An 18,953-nucleotide genomic window follows, 5' to 3' on the forward strand; every position below is an offset into this window, starting at 1 on the left:
TACGTTTCTATTCAAGCGTTGATCGACATGGTAATGGCTCTATAGTATTGGAGAAAAGCTGACCCTCCATTACATCGTGACGTGTCATGCCGTAACGTACAGCACGCATAAAGCAACTATTTCTGTCTTACAATCTCTCTCCACCAGGTGTAGCACTTCTCTCATCGTTTAAAAACAAGAAATGGACAGTGACGGGGTAAGGGGGGATACCTAGTCATTCTTTGTGTCATCACTGTAAGCGATCATGACTCTCAAAGCCGCTGTTTACTTCTGAAGATCACTTTAGCACCGCCACTTTAGCACCGCCCTAAAAACGCGATTCAAAATTCGACACAAACCTTCAAATAGGTATGTAATGACACATTATATAAACTCTTTATAGTGTTATATTTACATTTTAGAGGCGATAAGGTGATAAGTTGGACAGATCGAGTGAAAAAAAGCAGTTTTCCCACACATAGCCTCTCCTTCTTACTACCACGCATTAGTTTAGCTTCCCCACCCGCCATTTTTAAAAAGACCAGACGGAGCTCATTGCCTTCTTGAATAATGCAGCTTGGAGGTCATGTCATTAAATTTGTTGGAAAGCGGAGAAATTGTGCTTTAAAATGGTATTGACATTACAGTTGATCTGGAAGTATTACGTTTTTGGGGCGCTAAAATAAGGTAAATTGTACGGACCAAGACAATGTACAAAGTGAGTGAGTTCACGTTAACCATAATCCCAAATCATGACGTTACTACCCTGCATGAATCTGCAGGCGGATAATAGCTAGCCAAGCAAATGGTCTTTCTGTCAAAATTAGAAACTTGTAATGTCTGAAAATGTATATAGCTAGACTACATCATTCATGGTTGGACGCGTCTCCTGTCGGATGCCATGGTTTCCCTTAGCTATCATACTCGAATTCCACTGATTTCATTACTCAGTCCTCCAGAAAGTGGAGAGCGACACTTATGCAGTTTTAATACACGATAAATAAATAAAAACTGCGTTAGACAGGATTACCTACACATACTGACCAGCTCAAATAGACAGAAGCGTGCTATATGGCAGACAAATCCAAGCGCATCTCTCGGCATGTCCAGCCCACTCATTATCTCACATATTCATGGCTAGTTGAAAGGATGCTGTCTTTCCTTTGGCTAAACCAACTAGGTTAATAATTTAACAATTTTATTCATATTTACAGATAGCATACAAGTTTGATATTAAGGCACATGAATGTCCATGTTTGAGAAGGCATTTCTGCCAAAAAAATACATTTTCATTTAGAAAACGTTTACGTTCAAACGGCTCTCCTGTGGAGTAGTGAACTGCGACATATGCCTAGTTTCCTGAAACGGGTCACTAAGACTGATGATTGTCTGAGAGAAAATGTATAATAAAAATATCATGGGAGCTATTTTGTTTGACTTCAGTGCAGCTTTTGATATTATTGATTATAATCTTCTGCTGGAAAAACGTATGTCTTATGGCTTTACACCCGCTGATATATTGTGGATTGAGAGTTACCTGTCTAACGGAACACAGAGGGAGTTCTTTAATGGAATCCAACCCAACAAAATCCGGGTAGAGTCAGGTATTCCTCAGCTGTCTAAGCCCTTTATTTTTTCCAATCTTTACTAATGACCTGCCACTGGGGGCTCCCGAGTGGCGCAGTGGTCTAAGGCACTGCACCTCGAACCAGACCCTGGCTTGACCCTGGTTCGATTCCAGGTTGTATCACAACTGGCTGTGATTGGGAGTCCCATAAGGTGGCGGATAATTGGCCCAGCGTCATCCAGGTTAGGGTTTGGCCGGGGTAAATCATTCACTAAACACTAAATCTTGGAATAAATCATTTGGAAATTGAGGAAGTTGAGGAGACAAAACTGTTGGGGTAACACTGGATTGTGAACTGCCATAGTTAAAACATATTGATGCAACAGCAGCTAAGATGGGGAGAGGTCTGTCCATAATAAAGCTCTGCTCTGCCTTCTTTATTAACAACGCTATCAACAAGGCAGGTCCTACAGGCCCTAGTTTTGTCGCACCTGGACCACTGTCCAGTCGTTTGGTCAGGTGCCACAAAGAGGGACTAAAAACAATGACAATTTACCCAGAACAGGAAAGCACAGCTGGCCCTTAAATGTACATGGAGAACTAACATGAATATCAAAGTAGAAGAGAGAATGACTTGTATTTGTGAGAAGTATTGACATGTTGAATGCACCGAGCTGACTGTTTAAACTACTAGCATACACCTCAGACACCCATGCATACCCAGAGGTCACCAGAGGTCTCTTCACAGTCCCCAAGTCCAGAACAGATTTTGGGAGGCACACAGTACTACATAGAGCCATGACTAACTACATGGAACTCTATTCCACATCAAGTAAATCATGCAAGCAGTAAAATCAGATTTAAAAAACGTATAAAAATATACTTTACTGAACAGCAGGGACTGTGAAGAGACATACACACAGGCACAGAGACACGTATATACACACACATGATAGCATATTCACTATACACACACGTACACAGGAATTTTGTGTTGTAAATAATTATGTGGTTGTAGAGTATTGGCCTTAGGGCACACATTTAATGTGTTGTGAAATGTATTGAAATATAAAAACATATTTATATAACTGCCTTAATTTTACTGGACCCCATGAAGAAGGCAGCAGCTAAAGGGGATCCTTAATAAATACAAATACCTATCAAATAGAGCTCTCAATTTCCTATCCTACAATGATCATTTATATGTATAAAGTAAACTATAACTTTGTACAAAATCAACATACCTTATATTTGTGTATTCCGACAAAACAATAGCAATGGTATAAGGTTTTACAAAAGCTAGTTGAGCTGTTTTATCAGAAAATGCAGGAGATCAGGCAAAACCTCAATTAGCTAGCAATCCAGCATCGATGGCTATGCACAGAGGCATCATGTCCATAAGGGGCACAGGGGCACATGCCCCTTCAGATTTGTCCTGTATAAATATATTGTTTTGTTTGTTAAATGTGTTGTTGTTTCTCTGTAATACTACTAGCCACCTAGTATCTTTATGAAGATGGCTTTAGCTAGCCAATCTCCAAACCTCATAACTAGCTACCAAGAAGCCATTTCTGGCTTTCAATCAAGTTAGAGTAGCTAGCTTGTCTAACTATTTTAGCTGGCACACCTGCTGACAAGGTTGGTCAACTTTAGAAAAGCACACAATTACTAAATGTGCTGAATAATCCACATTTTTGCAGAGAACTATATTCAGCCCTAACCCGGACCACTAGTCAGGAGGATACAGACAGTTTAAGGAGTATGCTTAGATATATAGAAAATACAGAGAATTAAGAATAATGATTATGGCTCTATATTACAGGAAAAAGCTGTTTCAGCTGTTTGAAAATTGTAAGATCAATTCAAATGAAGTTGGCAGTTACTACTTGTTACAGGTTAGAAACGGGGCAAAATGTCTACCACGTTCTTTGAGTCAGAGCCTGTTGGTCTATTGAGATTTGATGTATCAAGTTACAACTCGTTCTCGTTCGACAGTGTAATAATCACTAAATGGGCATGTTACAGTAATAAGGACAGGAGTAATGACGTAATGAGTATAATCAGATTGCAGATAGTTTGGAACTACACTTTGTAACATGGCCAAATAGTGATCATCTCTGTCTGTGCAGTTATTGGAGATTATTGAACTGCATTTTTCATCAGATTTCAGATTTTGTCAACTGGTTTTGAAACAAAGAGCATTGAAGGGAAAATGTTATTTTTCTTGTTTAGTGGATTGTTTGTTTAGCCACCTGCCAAACATACAAATATTTGTGAAAGTGTGTGTGCAAGAGAAATAAACAAAAGACAAATAGATCACTCTTGAACTTTTTTGTGTTTTTGATAGCATTCAAGTCACATAAAAAAAATCTAAAATGAAATCAAATTGTATTTGTCACATGCGCCGAATACAACAGGTATAGATAGAACTTACAGTGAAAGCTTACTTACAAGCCCATAACAAACAATGCAGTTTTAAGAAAAAAAGTGTTAAAGTATTTACTAAAATAAACTGAAGTAAAAAAATAAAATTGAAAAGATTTAAAAAAGATAAAATTGAAACATATAGAATAATAAAGGAGCAACGATAAAATAACAGTAGTGAGGCTATATACAGGGGGTACCGGTACAGAGTCAATGTGCGGGGGAAACCGGTTAGTCGAGGTAATTGAGGTAATATGCACATGTAGGTAGAGGTAAAGTGACTATGCGTGGATAATAAACAGAGAGTAGCAGCAGCAGCATAACAATAGGGGTGGTGTGGGGACAATGCAAATAGTCCTAGTAGCCATTTGATTCGCTGTTCAGGAGTTTTTGGCTTGGGGGTAGAAGCTGTTAAAAATCCCTTTGGACCAAGACTTGGCGCTCTGGTACCGCTTTACCGTGCGGAAGCAGAGAGAACAGTCTATGACTAGGGTCGCTGGAGTCTTGGCAATTTTTTGTGTCTTCTTCTGACACCGCATGGTATAGAGGTCCTGGATGGCAGGAAGCTTGCCCCCAATGATGTACTGGGCGGTACGCTCAACCATCTGTAGTGCCTTGCGGTCGGAGGCCGAGCAGTTGAAATAGCAGTCGGTGATGCCACCAGTCAGTATGCTCTCAATGGTGCAGCTGTAGAACTTTTTGAGGATCTGAGGACTCATGCCAAATCTTTTTAGTCTCTTGCGGGGTATAGGCATTGTTGTGCCCTCTTCACGACTGTCTTGGTGTGTTTGGAATATGATAGTTTGTTGGTGATGTGGACACCAAGGAACTTCAAGCTCTCAACCTGCTCCACTACAGTACCATCGATGAGAATGGGGGTGTGCTCGGTCCTCCTCTTTCTGTAGTCCACAATCATTTCCTTTGTCTTGATCACGTTGAAGGAGAGGTTGTTATCCTGGCACCACACTGCCAGGTCTCTGACCTCCTCCCTAAAGGCTGTCTCATTGTTGTTGATGATCAGGCCTACCACTGTGTCGTCTGCAAACTTAATGATGGTGTTGGAGTCGTGCTTGGCCATGCAGTTATGGGTGAACAGGGAGTACAGGAGGGGACTGAGCACGCACCCCTGAGGGGCCACCGTATTGAGCATCAGCAACCCTCACCACCTGGGGGCGGCCCATCAGGAAGTCCAGGATCCAGTTGCAGAGTGAGGTGTACAGTTCCAGGGTTCTTGGCTTAGTGATGAGCTTTGAGGGCACTATGGTGTTGAAAGCTGAGCTGTAGTCAATGAAAAGCATTATCATGTAGGTGTTCCTTTTGTCCAGGTGTGAAAGGGCAGTGTGGAGTGCAATAGAGATTGCATCATCTGTGGATCTGTTGGTGCGGTATGCAAATTGGAGTGGGTCTCTAGGGTTTCTGGGATAATGGTGTTGATTTGAGCCATGACCAGCCTTTCAAAACACTTCATGGCTACAGACGTGAGTGCTATGGGTCGGTAGTCATTTAGGCAGGTGCCTTGGTGTTCGTAGGCACAGGGACTATGGTGGTCTGCTTGAAACATGTTGGTATTACAGACCTGGTCAGGGACAGGTTGAAAATGTCAGTGAAGACACTTGCCAGTTGGACAGCGCATACTCGGAGTACATGTCCTGGTAATCCGTCTGGCTCTGCGGCCTTGTGAATGTTGACCTGTTTAAAGGTCGTCCGAAACAGCTGATGCTCGAAGCGAGCATAAAAGTTATTTAGCTCATCTGGTAGGCTTGTGTCACTTGGCAGCTCACGGCTGTGCTTTCCTTTGTAGTCCGTAATTGTTTGCAAGCTCTGCCACATCTGACAAGCATCGGAGCCGGTGTAGTATGATTCAATCTTAGTTCTGTATTGACTCTTCACCTGTTTGATGGTTCGTCATCAGAGGGCATACATATTTCTTATAAGTGTTCGGGTTAGAGTTCCACTCCTTGAAAGACGCAGCTCTACCCTTTAGCTCAGTGTGGATGTTGCCTGTAATCCATGGCTTCTGGTTGGGGTATGTACGTACGGTCACTGGGGACAACGTCATCGATGCACGTGTTGATGAAGCTGGTGACTGAGGTGGTATACTCCTCAATGGCATCGGAAGAATCCCGGAACATATTCCAGTCTGTGCAAGCAAAAAAGTCCTGTAACTTAGCTTCTGTGTCATCTGAGCACTTCATTACTGAGTGAGTCACTGGTACTTCCTGCTTTAGTTTTTGCTTGTAAGCAGGAATCAGGAGGATCGAGTTATGGTCAGGTTTGCCAAATGGAGGGCGAGGGAGAGCTTTGTATCCGTCTCTGTGTGTGGAGTAAAGGTGGTCTCGAGTTTAGTTTTTTCTCTTGTTGGACGTTTAACATGCTGGTAGAAATGAGGTAAAACGGATTTAAGTTTCCCAATATTAAAGTCCCCGACCACTAGGCCTCTGGATGAGCATTTTCTAGTTTGCTTTATACAGCTTGTTGAGTGCCGTCTTAGTGCCAGCATTGGTTTGTGGTGGTGAATAGACATCTATGAAAAATATAGATGAAAACTCTGGTAAATAGTGTGGTAAATAGTGTGGTCTGCAGCTTATAATGAGATACTCTACCTCAGGCGAGCAAAACCTAGAGACTTCCTTAATATTGGATTTCGTGCACCAGGTGTTATATACAAATAGACACAGACCGCCATCCCTTGTCTTACAGGAGGCAGCTGTTGTATCTTGTGGATGGAATGAAAACCCAGCCAGCTGTATGTTATCCATGTCATCGTTCAGCCATGACTCGGTGAAACATTACAGTTTTAATGTCCCTTTGGTCGGATAGTCTTGATTGGCGCTCATCTATTTTGTTATCCAATGATTGCACATTGGCTAATAGGACTGATGGTAGCGGGGGATTACTCACTCGGCGTTGGATCCTTACAAAGTACCCCGACCTACGACCCCGGTGTCTTCATCTCTTCTTCATGCGAATGACGGTGATTTGGACCATGTCGCATGTCTGAAGTAATTCAGACTCGTTAAAGAGAAAATCTTTGTCCAGTACGAGGTGAGTAATCGCTGTTCTGATACCCAGAAGCTCTTTTCGGTCATAAGAGACATTATGCAAAAAAGAATGCAAAAAAACACACACAATAACACCATTGGTTAGGAGCCCATTAGCAGCCATCTCTCTCGGCACCAATCATATCAGCAGCCATATCATATCAGCAGCCATTCACCCATTACAATTGTGTTAACATGAGACTACACTAGACCCCCAGGGTCAATTGCAATGAACATTGGCCAACACATGGAAAACACATGGAAAATACACGCTAAAATCATCCTCACAGCTAATCTCAATTGCAACCATCATTAGCCAAGATTTACTGCTCCATAAAGCAGATGTCAAGGTTATGTTTTTTGTCCTGATTTCTGCCCAAAATGTTCAACGTTGTTTTTCCCTCTGGTGGGGATTATTATTATTTTTAAATTAACAGACTAAGGGTGATGTATCTGTATAAACTGAACTAAACTGAAATAAAGATTTTCCTCATCTACCACGGCAAATCTACTGTGTCAATTTATCCTATCTGTTGTATGAATGGAAAACTCATGTTGGTCAGCCTCTTCGTTTCCAAATGATGTAATCCTCCCGTTACGGGGTCTGAGACGCCGAAGCTTACAACCATTAGCTCTGACAAATTGAAAACTCTAGTCATTGGCGACTCCATTACCCGCAGTATTAGACTTAAAACGAATCATCCAGCGATCATACACTGTTTACCAGGGGGCAGGGCTACCGACGTTAAGGCTAATCTGAAGATGGTGCTGGCTAAAGCTAAAACTGGCGAGTGTAGAGAGTATAAAGATATTGTTATCCACGTCGGCACCAACGATGTTAGGATGAAACAGTCAGAGATCACCAAGCGCAACATAGCTTCTGCGTGTAAATCAGCTAGAAAGATGTGTCGGCAGAGTAATTGTCTCTGGCCCCCTCCCAGTTAGGGTGAGTGATGAGCTCTACAGCAGTCTCACAACTCAATCGCTGGTTGAAAACTGTTTTCTGCCCCTCCCAAAAGATAGAATTTGTAGATAATTGGCCCTCTTTCTGGGACTCACCCACAAACAGGACCAAGCCTGACCTGCTGAGGAGTGACGGACTCCATCCTAGCTGGAGGGGTGCTCTCATCTTATCTACCAACATAGACAGGGCTCTAACTCCTCTAGCTCCACAATGAAATAGGGTGCAGGCCAAGCAGCAGGCTGTTAGCCAGCCTGCCAGCATAGTGGAGTCTGCCAATAGCACAGTCAGTGTAGTCAGCTCAGCTATCCCCATTGAGACCGTGTCTGTGCCTCGACCTAGGTTGGGCAAAACTAAACATGGCGGTGTTCGCCTTAGCAATCTCACTAGGATAAAGACCACCTCCATTCCTGTCATTATTGAAAGAGATCATGATACTCAAAATAGGGCTACTTAATGTTAGATCCCTTACTTCAAAGGCAATTATAGTCAATGAACTAATCACTGATCATAATCTTGATGTGATTGGCCTGACTGAAACATGGCTTAAGCCTGATGAATTTACTGTGTTAAATAAGGCCTCACCTCCTGGCTACACTAGTGACCATATCCCCCGTGCATCCCGCAAAGGCGGAGGTGTTGCTAACATTTACGATAGCAAATTTCAATTTACAACAACAACAAAAAATGACGTTTTCGTCTTTTGAGCTTCTAGTCATGAAATCTATGCAGCCTACTCAATCACTTTTTATAGCTACTGTTTACAGGCCTCCTGGGCCATATACAGCGTTCCTCATTGAGTTCCCTGAATTCCTATCGGACCTTGTAGTCATAGCAGATAATATTCTAATCTTTGTTGACTTTAATATTCACATGGAAAAGTCCACAGACCCACTCCAAAAGGCTTTCGGCGCCATCATCGACTCATTGGGTTTTGTCCAACATGTCTCTGGACCCACTCACTGTCACAGTCATACTCTGGACCTAGTTTTGTCCCATGGAATAAATGTTGTGGATCTTAATGTTTTTCCTCATAATCCTGGACTATCGGACCACCATTTTAATACGTTTGCAATTGCAACAAATAATCTAATCAGACCCCAACCAAGGAACATCAAAAGTCGTGTTATAAATTCACAGACAACACAAAGATTCCTTGATGTCCTTCCAGATTCCCTCTGTCTACCCAAGGACGCCAGAGGACAAAAATCAGTTAACCACCTAACTGAGGAACTCAATTTAACCTTGCGCAATACCCTAGATGCAGTTCCTGTGCTTGGCCCTCCTATGTTGAACATAATAAACAGCTCTCTATCCACCGGATGTGTACCAAACTCACTAAAAGTGGCAGTAATAAAGCCTCTCTTGAAAAAGCCAAACCTTGACCCAGAAAATATAAAAAACTATCGGCCTATATCGAATCTTCCATTCCTCTCAAAATTTTTAGAAAAGGCTGTTGCACTACAACTCACTGCCTTCCTGAAGACAAACAATGTATACGAAATGCTTCAGTCTGGTTTTAGACCCCATCATAGCACTGAGACTGCACTTGTGAAGGTGGTAAATTACATTTTAATGGCATCGGACCGAGGCTCTGCATCTGTCCTCGTGTTCCTAGACCTTAGTACTGCTTTTGATACCATCGATCACCACATTCTTTTGGAGAGATTGGAAACCCAAATTGGTCTACACGGACAAGTTCTGGCCTGGTTTAGATCTTATCTGTCGGAAACATATCAGTTTGTCTCTGTGAATGGTTTGTCCTCTGACAAATCAACTGTAAATGTCGGTGTTCCTCAAGGTTCCGTTTTAGGACCACTATTGTTTTCACTATATATTTTACCTCTTGGGGATGTTATTCGAAAACATAATGTTAACTTTCACTGCTATGCGGATGACACACAGCTGTACATTTCAATGAAACATGGTGAAGCCCCAAAATTGCCCTTGCTAGAAGCATGTGTTTCAAACATAAGGAAGTGGATGGCTGCAAACTTTCTACTTTTAAATTCGGACAAAACAGAGATGCTTGTTCTAGGTCCCAAGAAACAAAGAGATCTTCTGTTGAATCTGACAATTAATCTTAATGGTTGTACAGTCGTCTCAAATAAAACTGTGAAGGACCTCGGCGTTACTCTGGACCCTGAGAGTCCAGAGTAACCCTTCTGCGTCTTCGTTACAATCCAACCCCAGATGCAGATGCCACTCACCTGACCGGCTGGCTACTCCATTGGCTTTCTCGCTGTCCTCTACTTGGCATTTCTTTTTGGCAATCTTGTGAAGGATGGATGCCTTCTCTCTGAATTTCCCTGCAACACAACCATTGGGGAGTTAACTAGGGGACTGTGCTTAAATGAACATGTCACCTTCAAATTTCCTTTGCATAGACTCAGGTCTCCTCTGCCTTTTCATGGTTCCGGACTTCACTTAGTTCAAAGGAAAAGAACACATGCATTTTTCACATCAGTATTCAAATGACAGTTTGAAGTCAATATCATATCATGTACTGATGAGCCAGCAATGTCCAAGATGCAAGCCCGTGGGGGAGAACACTTTATGAAGAATAATCGGTCACACCCAATCTACTGCCAGGTCTACTAAGCCTTTGTCCTAGTTGTGGCACAATTTGTACACTTTTATTTTCTGGAGGCATAGCGTGTAGTTTAAAAGATAAAACACAAAAGTAACATAACATTTAAGAGACGGATTAAGATATTTACTCAATAATGTCCATTTCAGATTATACATATTTTTTTACTAATCTCTCGTGGACAGACAACATAACATAAATGATATTGTACGTCTGTCAGAAGAATGTGGGATGCGATGACTAACGAGCAACAGTTGTTGCGGTATACTGACTTTTCATGATTTAGCAGGTGTGAGCATCTTTCGAGGCGGGAGGGGACATTTGACCCATAGACTTGACTGACACATGAAGAGTGGGGTGGGGGGGCTGGAGCTACCACCATGCTTCTACTCCTCGTTCTAGAATATTTTCTCATACATCTCCCCCAGAACTTATTTCAGTAGCTAGCGCAAGATTTCCCTTCTGGTTTACAGAGATAATAAAAAAGAAAAGAAGTGGTCTAAGGCACTGCATCGCAGTACTAGCTGTGCCACCAGAGACTCTGGGTTCGAGCCCAGGCTCTGCCGATATCCTTGTCTCATCGCGCACTAGCGACTCCTGTGGTGGGCCAGGTGCAGTGCACGCTGACCAGGTCGCTAGGTGTGCGGTGTTTCCTCTGACACATTGGTGCGGCTGGCTTCCGGGTTGGATGTGCGTTGTGTCAAGAAGCAGTGCGGGCTTGGTTGGGTTGTGTTTCGGAGGACGCATGACTCTCGACCTTCGCCTCTCCCGAGTCCGTACGGGAGTTGCAGCGAGGAGACAAGACAGTAACTACTACCAATTGGATACCACGAAATTGGGGAGAAAAAGGGGTAAAATAAGAAAAGAAAAAGAAAAAAAAAATAACTAGTGCCATTTTTGCACCGGGCAAATGTCTAGTAAATTTGGCTTGAGGTCTATATATGATCATTATGAACCTCTTCTCAGCATATTCACATTTGATGTACCAAAATATATTTATAAAAAAAGACCACAATGATAATAAGAAGAGATTATACATTTAACATAGAGGTCAAAATAAGAAGAAAATAGATCAGATCATATTGGAAAATCTATACTGAACAAAAATATAAATATAAAAATAACATGCACAATTTCAAAGATTTTACTGAGTTACAGTTCATATAAAGAAATCAGTCATTTGAAATTAATTCATTAGACCCTAATCTATGGATTTCACATGACCGGGCAGGGGTGCAGCCATGGGTGGACCTGGAAGGGCACAGGCCCACCAGGCCCACCAGGCCCAGCCAATCAGAATGAGTTTTTCCCCACAAAAAGGCTTTATAACTGACATAAATACTCCTTAGCAGTGACAAGAGGTTCATAATGATCATATATGGACCTCATCTAGCCAAATTTACTAAACTTTTGCCTGGTGCAAAGTTGGCACTAATTATTTCATTTTTAGTTTAAAAAATATATATAATTATTAAAACATTAGGAACACTTTTCCATGACATAAACTTACCACCTGATTCCAAGTGAAAGCTATGATCCCTTATTGATGTCACCTGTTAAATCCACTTCAATCAGTGTAGATGAAGGGGAGGAGACAGGTTAAAGAAGGATTTTTAAGCCTTGAGACAATTGAAGCATGGATTGTGTACGTGTCCCATTCAGAGGGTGAATGGTCACAACAACATATTTAAGTGCCTTTGAACGGGTTATGGTAGCAGGTGCCAGGGGTATCGGTTTGACTGTGTCAAGAACTGCAACGCTGCTGGGGTTTTCACTCAACAGTTTCTCGTGTGTATCAAGAATGGCCCACCACCCAAAGGACATCCAACTTGACACAACTGTGGGAAGCAATGGAGTCAACTTGGGCCAGCATCCCTGTGGAATGCTTGACACCTTGTAGTCCATGCCCTCGATGAATTGAGGCTGTTCTGCAGGCAAAATTAGGAAGGTGTTGCTAATGTTTTGTGCACTCAGTGTAAAGGCTTACAAGTCAAGGGTCTGAAATACATCACGTCTTACTGAAGTTGTTGTGTATGCAGATATGGGCATGCTGCATACATGTGCGCTTGTTAACGGCATGCTGCATCCATGAGCGTGCAAGTCTGTGCACATATGTTGTGCATACTTTCAATCAGGCGAGTGTACGTCAATCAATATGAAAGCTTAATGAGTTTTTGGCTGAATAAAGTAAGGTTGGCTACTTCATCAGGGCTGCTGTGGTGAGTCATCGACATGTAGTCCACCCAACCATGTCACCATCTGTGACCTTCCAGCAAAATCATTAACTCCCCAACACCAACCCAGCGCAACAGAGTCCCCCCCCCCTCGCTTTCTCTATCCGCTGTCTGTAGCAATCAACGCCCTTGCACACACTTGTTAATACATTCTGACACACTGATATGGATCACTGACTCTCCGCGTCTACAGCCTTTAGCCCGACTCACCTTGGGAGATCGGCACTGAGGTCGCCTGCATGCTGTGTGTGATCAGAGCTTCCAGCAAATTCTTCAGACATGGATGGATGGGCATAATGCTGTATCTGAAGCAGGAGTACAGTATTTGTCCTTAATGTGGAGAGTGCCCTTCATCTTCTGGGTAAAGGTATAATGGTACAGTTCAACCCGCAAGGTCTCGGTCAATCTATTTTTAAGCCGGTCTAGCACTGACACATTTTTTAAATATGCAATGTATTCACAGTGATTTCCCTATGCCATACATTGTTTACTAAATCACTGTCACTTCAAAAATATTTCTTTGTATTTCCAAGCCTTTACACAGCATGAGCCTATTTTTTGTCATTGCCTCTGGTGTAAGTCACACAATACAAAATATCTATCTTCAAAGTTAATTACCAAATTTAATCAAAGACAACCCTTTCCCAAATATCATTATTACATTATCTCTCTGTTGCTACTCTGTTTTCTGATACTGTTATGCAATTCCTGGGTGGATGAGTCACTCCACAATACCAAAATTGGTGACGTAAATCTTACGTGCATACGCAGTTCTGCTCTCACTGTCGATTGTGGGGCTTCCGAGAGTGTGCTGACGCTTGGCCGATCTGTTTCTCCAAGATGAGAGGGACAGGACTGATGCGATGCTCAATGTTTTTTGTGTATGTTTGTGCATGCGTGTGTGTCTATGTGTGCCTGTTTGCATGGAAAAGAGTCAGACACCGATATAAATCTTGCATTTCTATTGTCAATGACCTGGGTCAGAGAGTAATCACAAACCAGGACAGTGCATATCCACTCACTAGCAGATCAGTGTTGGGAAAATAACTTAGCATGGTCCCTCTGTCTGCTAAATTATAGTCAAATTTAGACCCATCAGGAAAAACCCTGAGCAGATCTAAAAAGAGTAAGTGAAAATTCTCTCACAAACATTTTGAGAACTGTATGGTCGACACTGCACATATTAACTTCAGCTTCACAAATTAAAAATAGAATTTCCAGAGTAAAATAAATAAATATAGTTCCTTCATTCCTGTATGGTGTGTTCCAAGGAGACATTTAGTATACATCAACATTAATAATAACAAATACAATCAATCAAGAAACACTAAAACATACAACAAATGTAAAATACCTCTGAGCACAAATAACAAATATGTAAATGGAAAAAATTGAAAGTTACAAAGGGCATGGCAAACAATATCTGCACTTATGTTAGTGAAATCTCGTAGAGAGGTGATCAAACCAAGAAAAACATACAGTACAAGCACAAAACAATGAAGCATGAGGCAAAGTGACCAAAATGTAGAGAAAAATAAAATAAATGAGAAAAGTGAGTCAAATAATCTATTGAAAAGGCTTACCTTCCTCGGTCATTGTGTGATAATATTTTAGTTTTCCATAAGTTCCAAGTTCTACAACGTTACAGCAAAAGGCAAGAGTAAGGCAACAAAGACATAGAAAAGCAAAGGAGCATGAAGAACAAGATATTTTGAAGGTTTAGCATCACACACACAGCATAGAGAAGGATAGCAAATTCTCTCTCAGACCAAGACATCACTGCATAAATGCAAAACAAAGGAGCAAGGACTTCATGACAACAACAACAGAAACAATTGAATCCTTATACCTACTTTGAATGAATAACAATTTCCCATCCGAGATACAGTTGAAGTCAGAAGTTTCCATACACTTAGGTTGTAGTCATTAAAACTTGTTTTTTAACAACTCCACAAATGTCTTGTTAACAAACTAGTTTTGGCAAGTCGGCGAGGACATCTACTTTGCATGACACAAGTCATTTTTTCAACAATTGTTTACAGATAGTTTATTTACTGTATCACAATTCCAGTGGGTCAGAAGTTTACATACACTAAGTTGAATGTGCCTTTAAACAGCTTGGAAAATTCCCGAAAATTATGGCATGGCTTTAGAAGCTTCTGATTGGCCAATTGACATCATTTGAGTCAATTGGAGGTGTACCTGTGGATGGATTTCAAGGCCAACCTTCAAACTCAGTGCCTTTTTGTTTGACATCATGGTTAAATCAAAAGACCTCAAAAGAAAATGGAAAAAAAATGGACCTCCACAAGTTCCACAAGTCTGGTTCATCCTTGGGAGCAATTTCCAAATGCCTGAAGGTACCACATTCATCTGTACAAATAATACAACGCAAGTATAATCCCCATGAAATCCACGCAGCCGTCCTACGTACTTTGGTGTGAAAAGTGCAAATCAATCCCAGAACAACAGCAAAGGACCTTGTGAAGATGCTGGAGGAAAGCAGTACAAAAGTATCTATATCCACAGTAAAACAAGTCCTATATTGACATAACCTGAAAGGCTGCTCAGCAAGGAAGAAGCCACCGCTCAAAAACTGCCATAAAAAAGCCAGACTACGGTTTGCAACTGCACATGGGGACAAGGATTGTACTTTTTGGAGAAATGTCCTCTGGTCTGATGAAACAAAAATAGAACTGTTTGGCCATAATAACCATCTTTATGTTTGGAGGAATTAAGGGAGGCGCTTTCAAGCCGAAAAACACCATCCCAACTGTGAAGCAGGGGTGTGGCAGCATCATGCTTGGTTGCAAGAGGGACTGCACTTCACAAAATAGATGGCATCATGAGGGAGGGGTCTTCCAAATGGACAAGACCCTAAGCATTCTTCCAAAGTTGTGGCAAATGGCCTATGAACAACAAAGTCAAGGTATTGGAATGGCCATCACAAAGCCCTGACCTCAATCCAGAACTGAAAAAGTGTGTGCGAGCAAGGAGGCCTGAGCCAAAATTCACCCAACTTTTTGTGAGAAGCTTGTGGAAGGCTACCTGAAACGTTAGACCCAAGTTAAACAATTTAAAGGCAATGCTACCAAATACTAATTGAGTGTTTGTAAACATCTGACTCACTGGGAATGTGATGAAAGAAATAAAAGCTGAAATAAATCCTTCTCTCTACTATTATTCTGACATTTCACATTCTTAAAATAAAGTGGTGATCCTAACTGACCTAAGACAATTTTTACTAGGATTAAATGTCAGGAATTGTGAAAAAGTATGTTTAAATGTATTTGGCTAAGGTGTATGTAAACTTCCGACTTCAACTGTACATATCCAGTAGCTACATGTTCAATCTAACAGAATTGAGGGGATATACATTTTTCATTTGATGGTTTCAGGGATCTCAATATACACTGAGTGTACAAAACATTAAGGACACCTTCCTAATATTGAGCAGCCCCCTCCCCCGTTTTGCCCTCAGAACAGCCTCAATTCACTCCAATGCTTCCCACAGTTGTGTCAAGTTGGCTAGATGTCCTTTGGGTGTGGGATCATTCTTGATACACACAGGAAACTGTTTAGCGTGAAAACCCCAGCAGTGTTGCAGGTCTTGACACAAACCGGTGCGCCTGGCACCTACTATCATATCCTGTTCAAAGACACTTAAATCTTTTGTCTTGCCCATTCACCATCTGAATGGCACACATACACAATCCATGTCTCAATTACCTCAAGGCTAAAAAAAATCATTCTTTAACCTGTCTCCTTCCCTTCATCTACACTGATTGAAATGAATTTATTAACAGGTGACATCAATAAGGTATCATAGCTTTAACCTGGATTCACCTGGTCAGTCTATGTGATGGAAAGAGCTTTTATCATTAATGTTTTGTACACTCAGTGTACATAGAGGCTCTTACAATGGTATAGCTAATAACACAGACACACCAGTAGGCTTATTAAATGTTTGTGTTCACACAACAAAGACCTCAATATCGTCAGCCGCTTAGCCTTGTTTAAATACTCCAAACCAGAAGGTGACAGTAGTGTTGTTTGGCAATGCATGTCCCTGTGTGTTGCTTTATGGTCTAGTCAATGTTAGCTAGCTAGCTGCGCTAATATTGCTATTGTTGTAGAAAGCCTTTGTTGATTCTAGTCAGATGACCACAGCTACACTGAACCAAAATATAAATGCAACATGCAGTCAAGTTAATTAATAAATTAGGGCCTAATCTATAGATTTTACATGACTGGGAATACAGATATGCGTCTGATGGTCACAGATACCAGGAGTACATATTTTTCCATAATTTACCTAAGGATGAAAAACAAGCGTTGCTTGATTTACAATCCGATACGCCAGTCCTTACCCGCCCTGCTGATAAGGGGGGTCAGTTGTACTCATGAATAGGACAGTTTATGTAAATGAGTGTCATAGACAACTGATTGATAAGACCTTTTACAAGAGACTCAGAAGTGACCCCACTTCCCAATTTCAGAACACTATCTATTATTCACTGTCCTAGATGGGTATTTAAGTTCTGGTCAAATCACCAAAAAACTAAAACTTTTTGGCTACTCAACACCCTAAAATTTCCAATTTCTATACTTTGTCGAAATTACACAAAATGTTACAAAACCTCCAGGGCGCCCTATTGTTGCGGGCATTGATGCAGTAACGTACCCTTTATCGGCTTTTGTTGACTTTTTATTAGACCACTCGCAGAACCACTCGCAGAACTCGCAGAATGAAATAGTACGAACACCAAAAACTACTTCATGTTTTTAAATTATTTCTTTATTCAGACAAAGGGTACTGCTATGGGGTCCCCTTTTGCTCCTAACTATGCTAATGTGTATGTGGGTTACATGGAGAAACAGTCCATTTTCAATCCTCTCAAAAATAATTCTTGCCTAACATTATTATTTGGAAACGGTAAATGTATGATATTTTTGATCTATGTAGGGGTGATGCAAAACAGCTCCAGGCGTTGCATGCTTTTCTTAACTCTTGTTCTGAGCACCTAAGGTTTACTATTGTAACGGTTTTCTTTTGGTGAAGTAGAGGCGGACCAAAACGCAGCGTGATTATATTGATTCATGTTTAATAAACAAAGATAAACAAGAACATTACAAAACAATAAACGTGGAAAAACAAAAACAGCCCTATCTGGTGCAAAACACAGAGACAGGAACAATCACCCACAAACACACAGTGAAACCCAGGCTACCTAAGTATGATTCTCAATCAGAGACAACTAATGACACCTGCCTCTGATTGAGAACCATACTAGGCCGAAACATAGAAATACCCCAAAACATAGAAAAACAAACATAGACTGTCCACCCAACTCACGCCCTGACCATACAAAATAAATACAAAACAAAGGAAATAAAGGTCAGAACGTGACAGTACCCCCCCCCCCCCCCAAAGGTGCGGACTCCGGCCGCAAAACCTTAACTTATAGGGGAGGGTCTGGGTGGGCGTCTGTCCGCGGTGGCGGCTCTGGCGCGGGACGCGGACCCCACTTCACCATTGTCTTAGTCCGCCTTATTGTCTGCTTTCGTGGCCTCCTAACCACGGCGACCCCTCTAAATGACCCCACTGGACTGAAGGGCAGCTCTGGACAGAGGGGCAGAAGCTCTGGACAGAGGGGCGGAAGCTCTGGCGGCTCTGGGCTGAGGGGCTCTGGGCTGAGGGGCTCTGGCGGCTCTGGGCTGAGTGGCTCTGGCAGCTCTGGGCTGAGGGGCTCTGGCGGCTCTGGGCTGAGGGGCTCTGGCGGCTCTGGGCTGAGGGGCTCTGGCGGCTCTGGGCTGAGCGGCACTGGCGGCCCCTGGCTGACTGGCGGCCCCTGGCTGACTGGCAGCACTGGCGGCCCCTGGCTGACTGACGGCACTGGCGGCCCCTGGCTGACTCGCGGCCCCTGGCTGACTGGCGGCACTGGCGGCCCCTGGCTGACTGGCGGCCCCTTGCTGACTGGCGGCACTGGCGGCCCCTTGCTGACTGGCGGCACAGGCGGCCCCTTGCAGACTGGTGGCACTGGCGGCGCTGGGCAGACTGGCGGCACTGGCGGCGCTGGGCAGACGGGTGGCTCAGGCAGCGCTGGGCAGACGGGTGGCTCAGGCGGTGCTGGGCAGACGGGTGGCTCAGGCGGCA

General features: G+C 42.5%; 1 protein-coding gene across 2 annotated transcripts in view; it reads right to left on the reverse strand.

Annotated features, from left to right (window-relative positions):
• LOC109906631 (sodium/potassium/calcium exchanger 2-like) overlaps positions 1-18,953 on the reverse strand; it is a 182,428-nt gene that overhangs the window by 38,398 nt on the left and 125,077 nt on the right. Inside the window, exons 6-7 of one of the 2 annotated variants that reach the window (XM_031792246.1) lie at positions 14,380-14,430; positions 10,183-10,281 (exon numbers count right to left, since the gene is read on the reverse strand). In XM_031792246.1, the coding sequence (XP_031648106.1) occupies positions 10,183-10,281; positions 14,380-14,430 (150 nt within the window). The remainder of the gene's footprint in view (positions 1-10,182; positions 10,282-14,379; positions 14,431-18,953) is intronic. The other variant, XM_031792247.1, reaches the window with a different exon arrangement.

Source organism: Oncorhynchus kisutch, linkage group LG16 (assembly GCF_002021735.2).
Source record: "Oncorhynchus kisutch isolate 150728-3 linkage group LG16, Okis_V2, whole genome shotgun sequence".
NCBI classification, from domain to species: domain Eukaryota; kingdom Metazoa; phylum Chordata; class Actinopteri; order Salmoniformes; family Salmonidae; genus Oncorhynchus; species Oncorhynchus kisutch.